General features: G+C 43.7%; 1 protein-coding gene across 2 annotated transcripts in view; it reads right to left on the bottom strand.

The window, feature by feature from the left end:
- LOC118780185 (semaphorin-3F-like) overlaps positions 1–18333 on the bottom strand; it is an 83184-nt gene that overhangs the window by 18649 nt on the left and 46202 nt on the right. For both annotated transcript variants that reach the window (XM_036532550.1, XM_036532551.1), the window contains exons 3-7: positions 10850–11010; positions 10429–10491; positions 7679–7798; positions 5488–5577; positions 743–836 (exon numbers count right to left, since the gene is read on the bottom strand). In XM_036532550.1, the coding sequence (XP_036388443.1) occupies positions 743–836; positions 5488–5577; positions 7679–7798; positions 10429–10491; positions 10850–11010 (528 nt within the window). The remainder of the gene's footprint in view (positions 1–742; positions 837–5487; positions 5578–7678; positions 7799–10428; positions 10492–10849; positions 11011–18333) is intronic.

Raw genomic sequence — 18333 nt, forward strand, 5'->3', positions numbered from 1 at the left:
AAAATGCCCATGCCCTAATCCTTCCAGTGCTGCTAGACTGGTGCGCAACTAACTTCTTTGATTCACACTTGCTATGTCTGTTTGGGACAGCTGGTGTCATGTTAATGTGCTGGCACCTCACACCAATTGGCAATTGCAAGGTGGAGGTCAAAGGAAACTGGCTTTCCTTTTGATGGTACATATATGTTTACAGCTTCTTTAAAAAGGTAAGAAACCACATATCTAAAAACAGAATGAAAAGTTTCTATGAACAAACAGAAACCAATCATACACAGATAAGTACTTGCTCTTTTGATTGTACCTCTCTTTCCTCTCAGAGTATAGCATCTAATATAATATTTTATGATTTTCTGACACAGGGTGCATACTATTTGTGACCTAAAATAAACTACATCCAGCTATGCTGCCAGCCATTGTTTTTTTGAAACGGTATAACAAACACTGTAATAAAATGTCCAGTGGTAAAGACATGGAATTGATTGACTGGATTGACTAAAATGTAATAAATGCTTTAACAGTACATTGAAATGATCTGGCTATTAGAAAGGTCCTGGGAAGAGCTGTGTCTTTGTGGTAGTGCTGAAAATCTCTGGGACAGATGCAAATACAGGGGTCAGGCATTACTAGCCAGTGGAGTCATTAAAAGCTCTCTGGGGATCTGAGATGAACTTGACTAAAACAGCTCTCTTTTGAACACAGCTCATTCCATCCAGAGCATGTGATGTAGACAGAAGATACTTACTGATCAAAGCCGAAACACTGTTGAGTTTGGGGTCATAGGGACATTTTCCTTTCCCAGAATCCACTTTGCCTGGCTCCAAACGGAAAATGTATTCCTGGGGAAGAGAACATAAAAAATGTCCTATTAATAAATCTGCAGTCCACATAATGCCCCTGAAATCAAATCAAACATTGTGCATACATTAAGCAGTCAGGTTTATAATATGATCTATGGGTGTATTGTGCAGAAAACAGCACACATTGAAAAGGTCAGAAAAGGTGTTCTACAACCCAGGTACCAGCTCCTTGGACTGAATTTAAAAACTCTTCACTACTTAGGAAAACATTTGCGGGGGGCAATAAAAAAAAAAAAAAAACAGTCCAATGATTTCGGGTTCCAATCCCAAGCCCCAAGCTCTGCTGATCTACTACTAGCACCTGCAATGCAACCAACAAGAAGAAAAAGAAAAGAATGCATATTCCCGGTGTGAGTCAGACGACGCTCTGAGCTCACAATACTGGCAGGAACCCGGACACAGCGAGTGGACTGCAGCACATGATGACATGCACCACAGCCCCAGAGAGAACTGGGATTACTCCTCCATCCAACTGCAGGACAAGCAAGGCAGAGTCGTCACTCTCCACCCACACTCCGGGAAGGGAGAGTCGCTTGTTTTCATGCTAGCCTTGTTTGACTTCATTTGACCTTTAATTAAAACCGAGGACGTGGCATCTCTCCCCCATCGAATATAGTGTTTCTCTTCAGTAATCCTGGCTGAAAGTCTCACTGTTCAAGTTGCAAAGTCTTCTCCAAACAATTCCTTTATGTCAGATGGTTCTGGTGTGGAGGGAGAAGGCACCCTGTATGTTGCACACGCAGACAGTAATAACATAATGGTGGAGCCAGGTTTGGTCTAACAAAGATGAGTTACCAGTAGTAACACAATATTTAATCAGCACTTACACCTGTTTGCTTACAAAATGAACCTGTAGTTTCCATAACAGTTCCCTTTTAATATGTAACATGACTTGAAACCTTGAATTAAATTGAAGATTTCTAGTAAAAGTTACTAAAAACTAAAATATGCTGTTTATATAAATATTCAACCCCCACATATTACACATATTCACATATACCAAGATTTGCTACAGCCACCTTTTGCTGCAATAATAGCTTTAAGCCTTTTGGGGTATCTACCAGCTTTGCACACTGTTTGGGAGTGACTGCCCATTCTTCTTGGCAGATTTGCTCCAGGTTGTTCAGGTTGGTTGGATGACACTTCTGGACCACAATTTTCAAATAGTGCCACTAGATTCTCAAAGGGATTGCGATCACAGCTTTCACTGGGCCACTGTAGGGCATTCGCCTTTTAGTTCCTTAGTCCCTCCACTCCAATACTGCTTTGATCTTGTGCTGCAGATCATTGTCCTGCTGAAAGGTAAACTTTCTCCCAAGTTTCAATTTTTTTTAGCAAACTAAATCAGGTTCTTTTGCAGTTTTTCCCTGTATTTTGCTCCATCCATTCTTCCTTCAGTTTTAAAAAGATGCCCAGCCCCTGCTGATATAAAGCATGCCCACAGTATGATGTTGCATACTTTAGAGTAGGGATGTTGTTTATTGAGGCATGAGCAATGTTAGGTTTTCACCACACATAGTGCTTTGAATTTTGGCCAAAAAGCTCTATCTTGGTCTTGTCTGACCACAAAACATTTCCCACATCTTTGCTGGGTCACTCTAATGCTTTCTGACAAACTCCAGATGTGCTTTGAGATAGTTGTTTTTGAGTAATGGCTTCTTTCTTGCCACCCTCCAATATAAGCCTGTTTTATGGACAGCTCTTAATATTATTGGCTGGTACACTTCCACTTCCACTCTCAGCCACTGAACTCTGTAGCTCCTTCAAAGTAACTGCTGGTCTGTCTGTGGCTTTTCTCACAAGTCTCCTTCTTGCTTGGATGCTGAGTTTTGAGGGATGGCCTTTTCTAGGGAGTGCCTGATTGGTGTGACGCAGCTTACACTGTCTGATTAATGATCCAACAGTGCTCAATGCGATACCGAAAAACACTTTGATAGTATTTTGTACCTTTTTCCTAATTTATGTATTTGTATTTATATCTTTTGTAAATGTTTAGTTGTCATTTTCACAGCTTTCCTACAGATTCACAGCCTGACCAATGATCCTTAAACAGAGTGGGGTTTTACTCAGAAAATGTGACAGTGGCTTTAATGGTTCACAGGTAGAGACCAATGGTAAGGCAATTGTGTCCTTGCTAGGGCATTTGGAGGCACTTTTGCAAGGCACTGTGTGTGTATATACATACATACATACATTCATATCATGTAAACCCAACACTGTCTCTGAGCTGATTTTCTTAGAGAGTATTCTATCACCTTTTAGATCCCCATGGTATATATCAACATTTTGCACTGTTTATTTTGCACTGTTTTCATTCAACAACCACCATCGAAACAATTCAAACATCAACCAGAGCTCTTCACAAGTGACAGGAAGAAATGCAGTGTATGACCTCTCTAGTGAAGAAAGCTCTATTCAAAGTGTTCAGTGGACATCTAAATGCATTAAGAATGTCTGGAGGTGTCAAACATACAAGTAATGTTCAAAGATGCAGGTCCCATGTGGTTCATGAGTTGACCACAAAGGACTGGTATGTTCATTCTTTACAAATGACTGTGGAGAACATGTTTGACCAGCAGCAGCATTGAGTTAGGTTTGCTTACATTCCTGTGGGCGGGGGCCCACTGAAGACAGACAGTGTGAGAGTTGCATGCACAATATTCATTGCACTTTTCAATGACAAGGCGCAGGAAGACTTGCAGTCTGGGCAGGAACATTCATAGTACATCCATAAAGCACAGTGATCAAGCCTAATCCTGCAGAACATACGGCGTGAAATAATAAATGAAAAATTCCATGATGCTTGTAATGTTAGTACTGAGGGAAAGGGCATATGATTTAAAGAGTACATGCACATTCTGCATATCTGTATCCACAGTAAAGCCCTGCAACCTAACCCAAACCTGATGGAACGTGACGAAACATGTCAGATTCAGGTCAGTTCAGGCATATAATTCATTTGGGCTTGGGTTGGTTCGGGCTAAATGTTTCTGGATGTTTAGTTCTGAATGTACTGCTGTCTAAAATCTAGGCTAAAGACTAATTTTGAATGAATGACACACACCCAAAAGGAATTTGTTTTTTTAAGGTTTCCGAACATATCACGCTTGAATGGTGGATTCAATTATTTACTCAGCCAGAAAGCTTTACTGTAGATAGGAAGAACCTTAGATAGGATGAACTTATTTTCACCTAAGTGCCCTCCATTTTCCCAAAACAGACTGTTCATTTTGTTGAAGTGTTGAGCTGAATTTTTCCATTTTTATCAGTTTACTTGTACAGAATTTATTGACTGCACAGTGCAGTTTTCCCAACTGGGACAGACTGTATCATGTTCGTTTGTTAAGCTGCTGAATGTTACACACTGGGATTTATTTATTTATTTTGTCATGGACCTTTATTCACTGAGTGCACTGAAAACGGGAGATTTTGTTAGGATAATGATATACAGTATGTAAGCTGCTGAACCTGATTTTCATTTCATTTCATTATTACCAGTAGCCGGTTTGATAATTACTAGCATTCATGTGTGAGTCAGGTCATTTTTGGGTTCGGTTCGGGTGTTAAAGCATGCGGGTCAGGTCAGGCTCAAGTTTCGGTTTCAGGCGTGTGCAGATATAACAGCAGCAGGTTTTACTCTGGACTGAGGATGATTTACATCACTGGAGACATTCCAAATATGTGGAAGTATATCGTATGGAGAGATTAAATACAAGCTTGTCTACACTTTTTTTTCATCAGCAGCTTATCATTCAGACATGGGATGCATTTCCCGCATAGTTTTACTCTTTTAGCATCTATGTGAGTTTTTTGTGATGTCAGTTGTGAAAAACTGAGCTGAACAAGGACAAAATCCTAATAAAATCCTAAAAATAAAAAGTACACCAAACCTTATTATTATGCATAGCTTTCAATGCCTGACATAGTGCAACCACCATCAATCCGCTTGATTGACTGGATTAAATAGTCGTATGGTGAGTGTGGAAAGCTGTCACTGATACTACACTGCAGATGCCCATGCATATTGAGCCTCTCTGATCAATGACATCCTTTCAGAGAACACTGACTCTGACTACACTACTGCTCTGCTTTGACTTATCAGACCACAGTCCCCTCCCCTGACCTAATCACTGCAGTGCAGATGACCAGACACTGACTGCAAGCAGTGCTCACTTAAAAAATGACTTTTAAACAAAGCCTACTTCCAACACCAGGCTAAATAAGGAGGGAAAAAAAACAGAAAGAAAGAGGAAATATAAATAAAGCATGATAAAAAAAGATTATGCAGAATGTAACTAAATAAACTTAAGGAGAAGAAATGACATGCATGCATAGCACAAAGGAAATAGGCAGTAAGACAAATTCATGGTATCCTCATCCAGAGAATGTTAGTCACAGGTGTGAAACAAAAGAACAAAAATTAACACGTGAGCCAAAGCAAGGTGTTAGTTGACTGAAACATGCACCTCATGCACTCCACCCTAAGAGAGAGAGAGAGAGAAAGAGAGAGTGCTGATTCTAGCCTGCAGTGGGCTGGCTCCCAAGTCCTAGCCCTGACTGGGGCAGGTCTAGGGGGCAGGCACACCCACCCAAGCTCAAGGTGGGCACCTGACCCAAACCCACGCCCCACCTGGTGTGCCATTGGCTCAGGCGTGGTGCTGTAGTCTGCGGCGCGGCTGGCCCTCCCTCCGGACTGGGGCATCTGCAGGTGTAGGGCAGCCTAAAACACAAGACACGACACGTGTGGGGGTTGAGGGTTACGATCTTCCACTGACAGGAGGACAGCAGGGGACAGAATGAGACCTGTCTCCAAGGAGAGAACCACGCTGTAGGCCCTGGTGGCCCAGATCCTACAGACTACAGCAGTGAGGGGAGCTCTATAATGCTGACTTTCAGTTCACAGCTGACAAGACAACAGCGAAGATGATATTGGAACCCATGGTCTCCAAAGATGTCCCAGAATGGAGTATAAGGAGGAGATGGGGAGAAAGCAAGAAAATCTTCTGAGTCCAACAGGATTAAGAGGAAATATGACTGACACCGCCGGTCCCGGTCTGTAAAGCCAGATGGCAGAAACTGAAGGAACAGCGTTAGTACATTTGGTATATAAATGTAGCCACCATACTGTATCAGCCACTGCCAAAACTGAGTCAGTTAGTGGTGTGAAAGGGGCTGTAATATAATGTCAGTTGCATTTTTATACATGCAGAAAAAACATCACAAACAGTGCACACACAACAAAACAGCAAAAAACACATGAAGTCCTGCTGTGTGGAAAAATGCCATCATGACAACATAGACCTTTGAAGAAGTGTAGTTCTATGAGCGTGGAAAATTTTGGCAAGAGGGCAGTAAAGGGCAGTAAAAGCCAACTCCTGCAAAGGTGGACCTGGTTTCCTGTCTGGAGTTGGAGAGCGTTTGGCAGCGTACAATTTCACATTGCTGTCGCAGTTTTCCCCCGTGAAATGGGAGACAAATTACAAGGCTGTCTGCTCTGCTCATTTAATACGAAGACAAAACCAACAGCTTGTTAATGCATGACTATGACACTCGTCTGGCACTGCAGTGAGAGGCCTACGGTAAATTAATGGCAGCCTCTGCTTATAGAAAGTGAGATATGAAGACTGTCCCAAGCCAGCACAGATATCTGATAAGTGTTATTGTTTCCAGAGGTGACAGTGGATGTGGGGTGATGGTGTTGCACTGGCTGAAGCATCCCCTGGGGATGCTTCAACGACAACGTTGGTAATGACTCTGCAGGGACCAGGTGGGCTGGAGCCAGCAGAGACAGTGGAAAGGCAAGCGGTAGTCTTCATAATCCTTATATCAGGTCCTTGGCAAGGGAACAAAACCCATTTCTCAACAAATTTTTTAAATAGCCCCCATGACTGTCATTACAAAACAAGTGAAGTATTGAGGGAATGGGACTAAGAGGTGGGGGTAAAAATGGAAAATGAGGGAATTTAAAAAAATTGCGATATGGTTGGTTTGAAGAGGGAAATTCAAGCCTTCCAATTAAATTGAGAAACTACACAGGCGGCAAGGTAAGGGTGCACTTGGGACAGCAGGTATAGTGGATTTGATAGCAGCCTGGGGGGGGGGGGGGGGAAGCTTGATGGAGGGGAGACTCATTCATTAATGATTGCCTTTCAGAGTTTCATGGACATGAGAGAAGCATCAAAGTCCTGCATACAGAAAGGTGAGGGAGGCAGGGAGAGAAAAAAAAGAAGGTAAAAAGAAAGAATGTATTCAGTGTGTTTTCAGTTCAGAACATTTCAAAGCCCCCTCACTGACAGACAGATCTGAAAGACTGCGTGACTCCCAGCAGAAGCGAAAGCTGGTACTGGAGCCGTCTTCAGAGCTTGAGTTTGGTTGCAGTAGGCCTCCTCACCAGTAGGGGTCCTTCTATAGCTATAACTGAGGAGTACCAGGGTAAGGGGCCCTTAAGATAAGAGACTCAAAAGTGGTGACAGAAAGGTATCAGCAAAATAATTTATTTCTCACCTAGAAAAACAAGATGCATGAGTTAAAATTGCCTTCAATGTCATCCATAAGTGTGACTGACCGGAGAGCAGACATGTTCACTGGACAATCAGGTCTCGGAACTATGTTCTAACTTGGGTCTTAAATGGTTAATTGGAGCTGTTCATTGGATGGGAACTTGAGTCACCTATAGTTCCAGCTGACAATCAGCTGTCGGTTCTACGACTTCTCTAAAACCTAGGGCAGTGGGTCTCCAGGACCAGGAGTGAAAACCACTGCCCATAAGAATAAGGACACAGTGCATCATCTCATTACTCCAACTATGCTACACGAGTTACCTGTGCCTTGCGTCCTCGGTTCACATAGGTGCAGACAGGATTGTAGGCGCCGGTCCCACATATGTACAGGTGTGTACGGTTCCATGGCTCGATCAGACGAATAAAGTTCCCACATTCCCCCTGAAAATGGTGACAGTAACAGATTATAAGGTATGACATAAAACTATTACAAAACTACACTAAACAAATTGCAAGAAGGAATAGGGAATGTTCATTGAATATTCTGGTTCATACATGCAATGCAACAGAATTTTCACATCAGTTTACTCTTCTGGAAATTCATGAGGTCTCCCAAAATATCCTCAGGCAAGAATAATAATAAGGAATCTTAAAACTACCGATATCCACATACCATATCTGCCTGACACTAAATGCATGTTGAAACAGTTCAGATTTTAAGAATGTGCCAAACAACAAATTCAGGCCATCAACTTCCCAGAATCTGTGCTGGATGGAAAGGCCTGCCTTGCCTCTGGTTTGGACTGCTGTGTTCAGTACCCTGCATTTCCTAGTAAGGACTTTTGGCTCCCTAGTACTGGACCTGCACATGACTTTGAACAGAACATGAATTTCTCAGGTTCTAATCAAAAACAGATCTCTAGTTATGGCCACATACTGGTCCTCTCTTGTTCACCCTCCATGTAAATGGGGCAGGCATCTGTCTCTGAATTTCTCCCTTATGAATGTGGTATAATTTGATGCCACCCTTTCTGCGGTCAGAAAAAAAAGAAGGATGGAGACATCTGTATTACTGGTGTGCAAGATGTTGCTGGATGGGACATCTGACTGTGACAAGGGTTCAGTACGATAATAGTTTGCATATCAACTATTGGTTTGGATGAAAAACAAAAATGCTGTGATGTTGTCCTGAATGGTGTCCTGAAATGTTTTACCGTAAGTCACAACATGAATGCAATTTTTGCATGCTATAAGTCTTTTAATCTGAAAAAAAAAACAATACATATGACAACTGCAGATGGTACACATATGCACAACTCAGAATCTGTGCAGTTAATCTGATCCCCCCGTGGAGAAGCTACTGATTGCATGCGCATGAATACGTCCACCCCTTCACCCCTGCATGATCCTTGCAAAGGGATTCTACCCTCCATGAATAGCTAATTTCTGAATCATCATATGTCATTCCCTAAAGAGCTCCACGTTTCCCATGGTTACCACAGCCCCTGCAGCTTAACCCTTCAGGTGTCCTGGACCACCCCAATGACTAGAACCCTTTGAAAAACCCTCTCATACATAAACAGATTATCACTACATGCTCTTTCACATGGAAAGTTAATGTATATCTTCTGATGCCATCACTCCCAGTGTGTCTGGTATGTAAGTTTCAGGTGACCCTAATCACATGTCAAGCATGTTAAGAATGATCATATTTACATTTATATTTATTTTTAATAGATTATTTTTGTTCAATTTCTCTCTCCCTCTCTCTCTCTATACATACATACATACACAAACACACACACACACACACACACACACACACCTACTGTAGTTACTTTAAAATCACAATGAACCTTCTGATGCTCCCAGTGGTTGATGCTCACGCATCAGCTGAATGTTCCTATGTAAACACGGCTGACCACATTAATGGAAGCTGAGATCTGAGAGGGTGCCAGGCACACTTAAATGCACATTCCAGTTGGATAAACACTGGCCAGCTCTCCCAGTATCAGCAAGGGAGAGCCGATATTCTCCACATGGGCCTCTCTCTCCTGTGGAGTCCGTTCAAAAACACACACAGCAGATCTCCTCTCAAATGCTCCTTCAGCCACAGAATTTCAGAAGCAAAGATGCGAGAATGGAAAAAATATGAATGGACTGAAATATTTATGGTTGTTTATTGTGTTGTACCTCAATGAGTCTTGGTTCAGTTTTGTGTTTTTTTTTACCCGAAGGTGCGAGGTGGACAATTTTCTAAAAAATTATCCTCTCTTGTATTGTCTTTTTCTGAAAAGGTCATTCCACTGCCCCCTCCCCCACTCCAGGCATTATTCTTTGTGTACACGGAACGACACACAGGGAGGCTAGGATTTGCTTCCCATGAGGGATTATATAACATAATATCGATAATGTTGGGGAAATCCTTTGCCAAAGAGTGGCTGTACATGTCTTGAATCACATATGAACTAGGCGATGGAAACTTAATAATAATAATAATCTTAATAATCTTCAATAACACATAAACTGACATGACTGATTATCCATCCACGTGGGGAACAATACCATACAACTGTATTTGTTTTTCCCTTCTAAATCCATCTTCCCCTGATCAGAACAAAGAAGAGGAGAGAAAAAGCAGAGTAGGTGCAGCAGGGAGTGGGTGAGGGAGTGTCCGATCAGGATTGGGACAGGTGACAGGGCAGCGAGAGAACCATCCATTATCCATCCTGCCCTTTTCCTGCATGTCTATATGAATGTGACTGTTCCCCCAGCCCTCCTCCGGAGCTTATTTTCCAAGATTACTCTGCGTCTCACAGTTCCCTGTGGCGGTGATTCGATGACACCACGCTGCTCACAATGTCCAAGCCACAGAGGCCACGGGTCTTGGTCTTTGATCCCCTAAAGTGGCGATCTGCTACCCTGCATTTCCATCTGCCTGAACTGATGACAAGTGCTTCTAATAACCTTTCTCTTCACAGCAAGGCAGAATATCAAAGGGCTGACGTATATTTACGTGTGACAAAATGAATATCTGCAAATAACTGAACAGCATCAATTGGAAGACTTACGTTGGTGTCTTTCCCCGATAAAACACACTCGGTTTTCCTCTGCGGGGACACAGGCCAGTGGATCTGGGGAGAAAAAATGGCATTTTGTAGCAATAACGTAACCCATCACAAACTCCACACTACATCATTTTGTTTTATACATCTTGGACTGACTACGGTGGTATCCACCCAAAATGTAATCAGTCCCACAGGACCTGCAACAACCAGGGAGTTTTTACGGTATTTTGCACCCCGCTTTTAAGAAGCAAACAACACAAGTGTATTCCAAAAAAAGCAGAAGCTTTGCCAAACAAGATGGCGGATGGAGAACTGGGTGCAGCAACTTAAATATACTCTTGATATGCTATGAAAATGTCCCCTTGCACAATGGGCTGGGATTAAGAAACTGGAGTTGGAAAAGGAGACACAGAGTACATCTTACAATAAGAGGCTCCTTGTTGATGTCATGGAGGTCCAGAGAGAGGATGTAGTCCTTGCTGCCGACGTACATTCGGTCGTGGTCCTCGTCCATGCGCAGGATTCGGTAGTCAGTGGTGTTCAGCAGGAAGGAGAAATGGTGGGCAGTGCCGGTGGACCTCAGTTCTAGAGAGGGCAAACAGGAGAGATCACTTTAATAAGAGTTCCTGAGGCAACACGTGCACAGTCACATTCTTAGGGTCAGTTCAGACTACTGAACAGGCTTCTGAATTCTTAAATGTCTTAAATGCTGGTTTATCTCTTAAAAGATCATGTTTTTTATGCCAGCCCACCCTGACCACCCAGACAAGCCTTCCTTTCACTACCTTTACAAATGCTCCAAATACAGTAGTGTTCCATATTTTTCCAAACCACACTGCCCCGATGCAGAGCCATTCAAATGTCTCTTGAGTGCATGCAAAAAAACAAAATTTGTGCCATGCTTTCCAATTTGCGCGATTTCAACCTAAGTTCAACATGGCAGATGACCATGCTCCAACACTACACGTTATGCCTTCATTTCTGGTTAACTGACTGTAAAATAACAAAATCAGTTCCTTGTTGTTGGCAGCTGTCTTGTTTTTCATGGCATTTGCATTTCTCTATCCTGTTATTAAAGGATATAACTGGATGCTTTTGGTTTTCCTCCTACTGAGCAGTTAAGATCATTTATACGGTGGTTTGTTACACCTTCCAATAACATTCTGAGCACCACATTCACTTTACAATATTACACACCATATATAGCACAGTGCACCATATTCTGTGTAGGGCACGCATTGGATTAATCTCAAAACCCTGCAATATGACAACAGAGCACTGTTGTACACAGAAATTCACTGCATTTAGGACTATGGTCTATGGGATCATGAAAGCCAGGAAAGGACACCTTTCATTGACTTTTCCTGTTGTTCACATCTTTGCCACACACTGGTGTATTGTTCTGTCATTAGTGGGTTTTTATTTTTTGTAGTAACAGAAACAGGGTAACCTGAGCCAAAGCACTGTAAATGGGAATCCAGTCTGTTCTGAGCCCTCTGTCAGACCAATGACTCGAGTTACAGCAGCCTTACTGAAATACTCTCCCCAATTCAGTGTTGATGCACAAGGACAAGGGCATCTTGTCTGAAGGGCCATATTAAGCCCTAAATTGCAACTGGCATTTATTGGGAATGGATGCATGCTGATCCTTACTTGAGCACTGCTCCCTGGACACCCATATTTTATCCATTTGTAAAACCTTCTTTTCTGTGGAGTTCTTTTCTGTTTTCCTAAATTGACTCAAAATAAGGCTAAACTTCAAGTCACCCCATTGGTCAATGACAACCTTTGCTTTGAAAGATGCCCACTGATGACTTCTTTGAGTGAATTCTCAAGTCTTTTTTATGAACTTTCTGGCCCAAGTAAAGCTAAATATAAATTCTGGGTTACGTCAATGATATGGGATTAATGGCATAAGTGCCGCTTTATTTGCACAATAAGATTTAATAAGTGCATCTGCATAAGTTCTATTTACAGGTCTGATTTTGATTGATGCCCTTCCTGGTTCCATTCATCAGTGGCATTTTATGAGTCTTTGTGCTGGATCTGTTTGTCTTTCGAGGATGGGGTGGATGAGGTGACCTTTTTCTGCACACGCAACCCACTCCTCCGCCCTTCCTCTAATCCAGTGTGCAGAAATGATGGAGGATGGACTCCTGAGAGCATGGTTTTCATTAGAGGGGGTCATGGTCTCAATCTCTCCCACTCTCTCTCTCTAACATTTCTAAGGACCAGCTCCAAGCAACTGACACAACTCCAGCCAACCTGTCATCCCTTTGGTGGCCATCATGGCGACCATCTGCTAAGTAGAGCTGAGGTCTCACCCATGGACAGCACCATGGAGCAGATGGACTGAAACCCCAAACGCCCTTCTACCTAGGGTTACTTGTGCCCCCCCCCCCTCAAGCTGCTGGTCTTCATGGCCAATCCAGACTATCCACCCTACCCCACAATTCAGGCCAGACAAAGGGTGTGATGAGCAGAAACTGTCCCAAAGACAGAGACAACATCTTGCTAACATTTACCATGCTTCTCCTCTGCTACCCATACAGAATAGCATAACTGTCCTGGTCAAGAGCTTCACACATATGTACAACTGTGGTGAAAAGGAGAAAACCTTCATCATTCACTTCTAAGACAAATGATTTTCCTCTATTCAGACATTAAAAAGATGGTTTCCAATGAGCTGGAAACAATTAAAAACAATCATCTGGCAATTAATTCATCTGATAAAGGATAATTGCCTTTTAGTGAGTCACAAAGCTCTGTTTCAGCTCCAGGGTCAAAACAACAACACAGAGCGCAGCATAATAAAAAAAAGAAAGAAAGAAAACTGCAGCTGATGCATAACTAAGAGGAGGCATTTACTGTTTCTTTACGCCTTTTGTGAGAGCGCAATCCGAATCCTCTGGGTTTACGGGCCGGGGGGGGGGGTTGGGGGGGGTGTGATTCACACAAAACGCCAAGAGGGCTTTTATCACAGTAATGGAATGTCCAAAGAAAAAAGAACGAGCTTAAAGCCTGCCAGCTACTGGCTATTACCTCAGTGGTAGTGGCAGTGTGCGTTCGTATTCAAGCGCTCGCGATGGAGGTTTCGCAATGTGACACCCGGCCTCCACATTAGACCACCTGTGGAAACAAACCTGGCCTCTCAGCGGGATTGGAACTCGACTGCACAAATACTGAAATCGATTCAGGGAGGAAACGCACACACAGGGAGGGGAAAATGCAGTCTGTTCAGTAATGGCAGTGGCAGGCTCTTCAGCTAATGTCACAGCTTCTGGTTCTAAGCAGTTTAACAGCAAGGAATGCGCTCAGAAAGGACGGCTTGGCAGCGTGTCATTCTGTCACACTTCTTGATTACGATTTTGCGTAGGCTGGTGTTGCAGTTACTTCCCAAAGGTCTTTCTCACAAGCGCTGTTGCCAGAGGGAAGAGATCAGGAGGCGCTTCTTTGGCTTTGCCCATTAAGGTGTTCTGCAAGGTTATCTGCTAAGACATTTACACTGCCATTCTTCTCTTTCTTATCCTTTTCCTAGACATAGTCTACACTTACCTCATGTTCACCTAACCCCTCCTCTAGCAGTATATCCTCTTTTATGTCTCTTAAAACCAGTTTCAGAGAGAAAAAAACCCCAGGGGGTGGGAAGTAGAGTGGCATTGGGTGGGTAATGTGGTTGACAAGGGGTGGAGGAATCTCTGATTTACATGTCTGTACCTTTAGCTGTTCATGATTTGTTTTCTGAATTATGGCTGTATAATTTAGACGTCCCCCCAAATGATAGAGGAATTAACCGCATGCCCATAAGCCAGAAGAAGTTAAATAAGGAGCTCTAATTGTGTGCGTGTTTGGTTGGTTTTTCTCTCTCACGGAGCTCTTCAGATACGTGACGGAGGGCATTGCTCTAGTAGTATCACATTCATACACAACACTTTCTCCCCCCATCTTCTCACCCTGGGGGATTAACCATAAAAGGGTGAAACAAATCTGCAAATACATCCTATTAGGGCACAAACCGTTAAAAGTAGATGGTTACTGTGAGATGGAATGTGCCTGTCTCAGACTGCAGGGTATGCACACAGAGTAAATCTTTGTTTCCCAAAACCCTCTGGTATGGAAATGGCCCTATTAGTGTGAAAAGTGAAACTCAGATGTTACCGGTGGCAGGGAATCTGATCTAGACCTACTCTTGAGGTGAGCAGTGGGATGGGAAAGGTAATCCTGGCTGAATCTCTGAATTCCCAGGAGCCGCTCTGATGGCGGTCCTGTTCGTTTTCTCCTCTAATGGGTCTGGACAATTGAGCTTACTGTCTGGATCCTGGTCCAGGACCTGACCTCCCCCTTCTTTCACCTCACATCCTTTGCCTCTCTAGGACCTGACCAATAGAGGCAGGGGGGAAACACATTCCCCAACTCACTACAGCAGGTTGATCATCGATCAGCAATATATCAGTGCATTTTGATGTCTGAGATAGCTCAGTGAGGGAGCGGTTGCTTAGTATGTTCACTATTGATCTGACATGCTGATGTAGTATGCCCCATGTCCAATGGGATTAGTGTGGATTACATTAAGCAATGGTACACAAAATGCAAACAGATGCTGGGGTCCAGTGGGTAATAGCAATGCCCATGTCAGACATCCTCAGTTGGAGGTCTGGGCCTGGTGTAGCATGACCCTTTCCAGCTACTGGGCATGTCAACCCATGACCTGCTACCATGTTCTTGGGGCAGTACTGCCCTTTGACATTCAGTGTGGGGGTGTAGGAGTGATATTCCAAAGTACGATAAAGAACGCTTCATCAAAAGCACCTGCCATAATGTGCCTCTTCCGCCAAGCAGACTGCCCTCTGGTATTATATTCATCATATCATATTCTTTCTGCCCCTGACTCTGAGGCTGGCACTGCCTGCCTGTCATTGTCTGTTGTGACATGCTTTTCAACGTGGCACTGAAACCGGAGCGTGGGGCACAGGTGCAGGTGGTCACGGTGATGCGAAAATGGGTCATCTGCACTGCACGCTTTAATCCGCCCAGGTCCCCAGAGAACAACAACAAAAAAAAAAGCAAGCAAAAGAACAACTTCCTTCCTGAAAACTCGCCCAAACAGTGGGGTATCTCTGTGTTGCCGCCCTTAAGTCTTTGCGGAATACTGACAGTGGGTGTATTCCACCCTAATGATGTACTCCCTGCTTTGGCTCAGGGTGCTGTGGGGAGGTCAGCTGACATGTTTCTCTCCTCGCCAACTGACATCTCTGTATCTCTCACTCACACAGCGAGGGTGCATGCAGTGGAAGCTTGCTGTTCACCGAACAGACAACAGACAATGAAGCCATCGTCGTTTACCTCTGGAGAGCGTTTATATTCTGGCAGCTCTGCAGATAGTGACGACAAGGTCGGTACAGCCGGCCAGACCACGCCGAAACTGCCGGTGCCAGCTCAAGGTCACACTGACAGAGGTGGCGCGCTCATTCACATGTGTCTTGCATTACTGACACGCTGCACACAGCCAGTGCACAGAGTAGCTGTTCTTGGAGACTGAACGTGCAGAAGTGGACAGCTGGGCCTCCAATACATATGAAATTTACTGCCACAGAATGAATTTGGCAAGATCTGCTTAAAATAAAGGCAATCAGTCTTCCTGGCTAACAGCACAAGGCTGTTAACCTGCCCAGAGACCATCCTCCGTAACTCCAGCTTTTGGCTCTTCTATGTCAACTGAACAGTTTTGAAATATCCTGGTTTCCCGATAGAAGTACTCATTTATCCTGCATAAGAGCTCATGTTTATATTGTGCAACACCCTCCAGTTTCCCTGCTCTGATTATCATTCCATGTCCCCCCCATCTGCCATCTCAGAGTGAGGTGCTGATCCGAACTGTCCTGTGCTCAAGGCCTGCTGGGATGGGAAATTGCACAATGATTGATTTGTCTGCTGGCTGGGAGCCACACCCTCACTGTGAGAATCAGAGACTGTGCAGCATTTCCATCTCCTCTCCCCACAATGCCTGATCCCTGACGCTGTTTCAGAGCTTAAGCACAGAGTCCATGGGCGTCAGTGCCCTGACCCTCTCTGTCGCATTCAGCCCAAAGCCTCTCGTAGTTTGGCCCAGGAAAACATGGCTCAACTTGCTGCTCTTTAAAAGGCTCAGGGGTTGACTGTGATACACTGAACTCACACAGGCCCTGAGCAGGCTTGCTAACATGTTCAACTAAACTTGACAGACTTTCATATGAAGACAAATATGTTTTAGCATGGGGCACGGGGCTAAGAGTGGACTGTGTGCAACGTGTCATGATTTTGGAGGAAACCAGGACAGCCAAAGATCAAAAGGGGAATCATTACTGTGTAAAGCAAGGGTTGCTAAAAGAGTCTGTACTCTTCTCAAGGCAAGGTTTGGCTCTGAGATATTATTTGTCAATGGAATTCACTTGAACCTGGTCAGGTGCAATGAATATGAGAAATATATTAAACAGTGAAATGCCTCTAAAAACATATACAGTCTAAGGTTACATTAAGTACTGTTTGTGTTTTGTGGTTTTGTTCAGCAAGATGGGCAATTCTCGTAATCATGTTTTGGAAAGATTACCGCATCTAACAATCATCTCAAAACACACACGCTACCCACATTTTCTTTTCCTGGCAGATTCCCATTGTAAGTTAAGAGCTTTATTGGATAATGGAAAACTTTTCCAGCTATGTTTAACATAAAACAAAAAAAAAAAAGAAAGGCAACACTTGGCGCAGACTCTTGCTGTTCACTTTGCTTGTGCCTGAACTTTGTGTTGTATAATGCTGCATACTTCTCTGGTTTCAAATTCGGTAAATGAGAAGCAGCCCCACTGCAAAAGGTGCATAAAAGCGTGTTCCTGCATGAACTATGACTGTAGCCCTGTAGGGGATTGAGAGAAGGTGTGTGTGTGTGGGTGGGGGGGTGAGTTCCTGAGAAGGTGAAGCACTGCGCTCTGCCCTGTCCATTCTGTCTTCTTAATATTTGCTTTGGGCCCGGCCCAGTGGCGAGACAACAGCTGTCTGGACATTAAATCAAATCACCAGCAACTGAACCGGAGCTGGGAACGTCTGCTCTTTTTTAGCCTGCCGGACAGTGCTCTCCTCCTGTAGCTGGATAAGGTTACTAAACACTCCAGCATGCTGAGCAGGTAGGAGGTTAAGGTGCAGTTGTGTCAAGGCTAACTTGCAGCAATGTGAAGTTCTAAGCCTTAAAATGGTATATAATAAGGCAAAACAGCTTTCAGAGTTACATATGAACCACTGAACTCTGCTGTGAATATAACCTGTGTCTGATAGTGTGGTGGATTAACATCAGAGGGGATATAAGTACTCTTGCAGATGGTAGCCCCCCATTCCTTCTTACAGGCAATTTGCAGAACTGATAATTGGGGTGCTTCAGAGGTGTGGACACAGGGGCAAACTCCTGGATTTGAAAACAAGCATATTACGAATCTAGGCCTCCCATTTCGCAACCCTGCACCCCTATGACGAAGAAGTCTTTGGACGAAGGAGCTCTTGGTGCAACCTAAAATCAACACACCCTTCAATTTCAGCATGTTCTCCACATCAATTGCTCTGTACCATAGCTCTGGGGGAGAGTGAAAAGAGAACACTAATGAAAACAGAATGAACTGCCATACTTGTAGGTTTGTCACTTTTTTACAAGTTGTAATAATCCATGATTCATCTCAGCAGCTGTGGTACTCATTAAAAAAACCACTTTCCTCAGATTTCTTGGAGCTTCTTGGTTTCAGCTCCTTTGTTTAGATTTCTTTCAGGCTGACTCAACTCTGTTCGTGCAGAGTCAACAAGACCAATTCGCTCTCTTAGCAAGGTGAGGGGTGGAGAAGCCTCATCAGCACATGCGAAGCACAAAGTTAGCTAATCCCACAACCGACG

Source organism: Megalops cyprinoides, chromosome 7 (assembly GCF_013368585.1).
Source record: "Megalops cyprinoides isolate fMegCyp1 chromosome 7, fMegCyp1.pri, whole genome shotgun sequence".
Classification (NCBI taxonomy): domain Eukaryota; kingdom Metazoa; phylum Chordata; class Actinopteri; order Elopiformes; family Megalopidae; genus Megalops; species Megalops cyprinoides.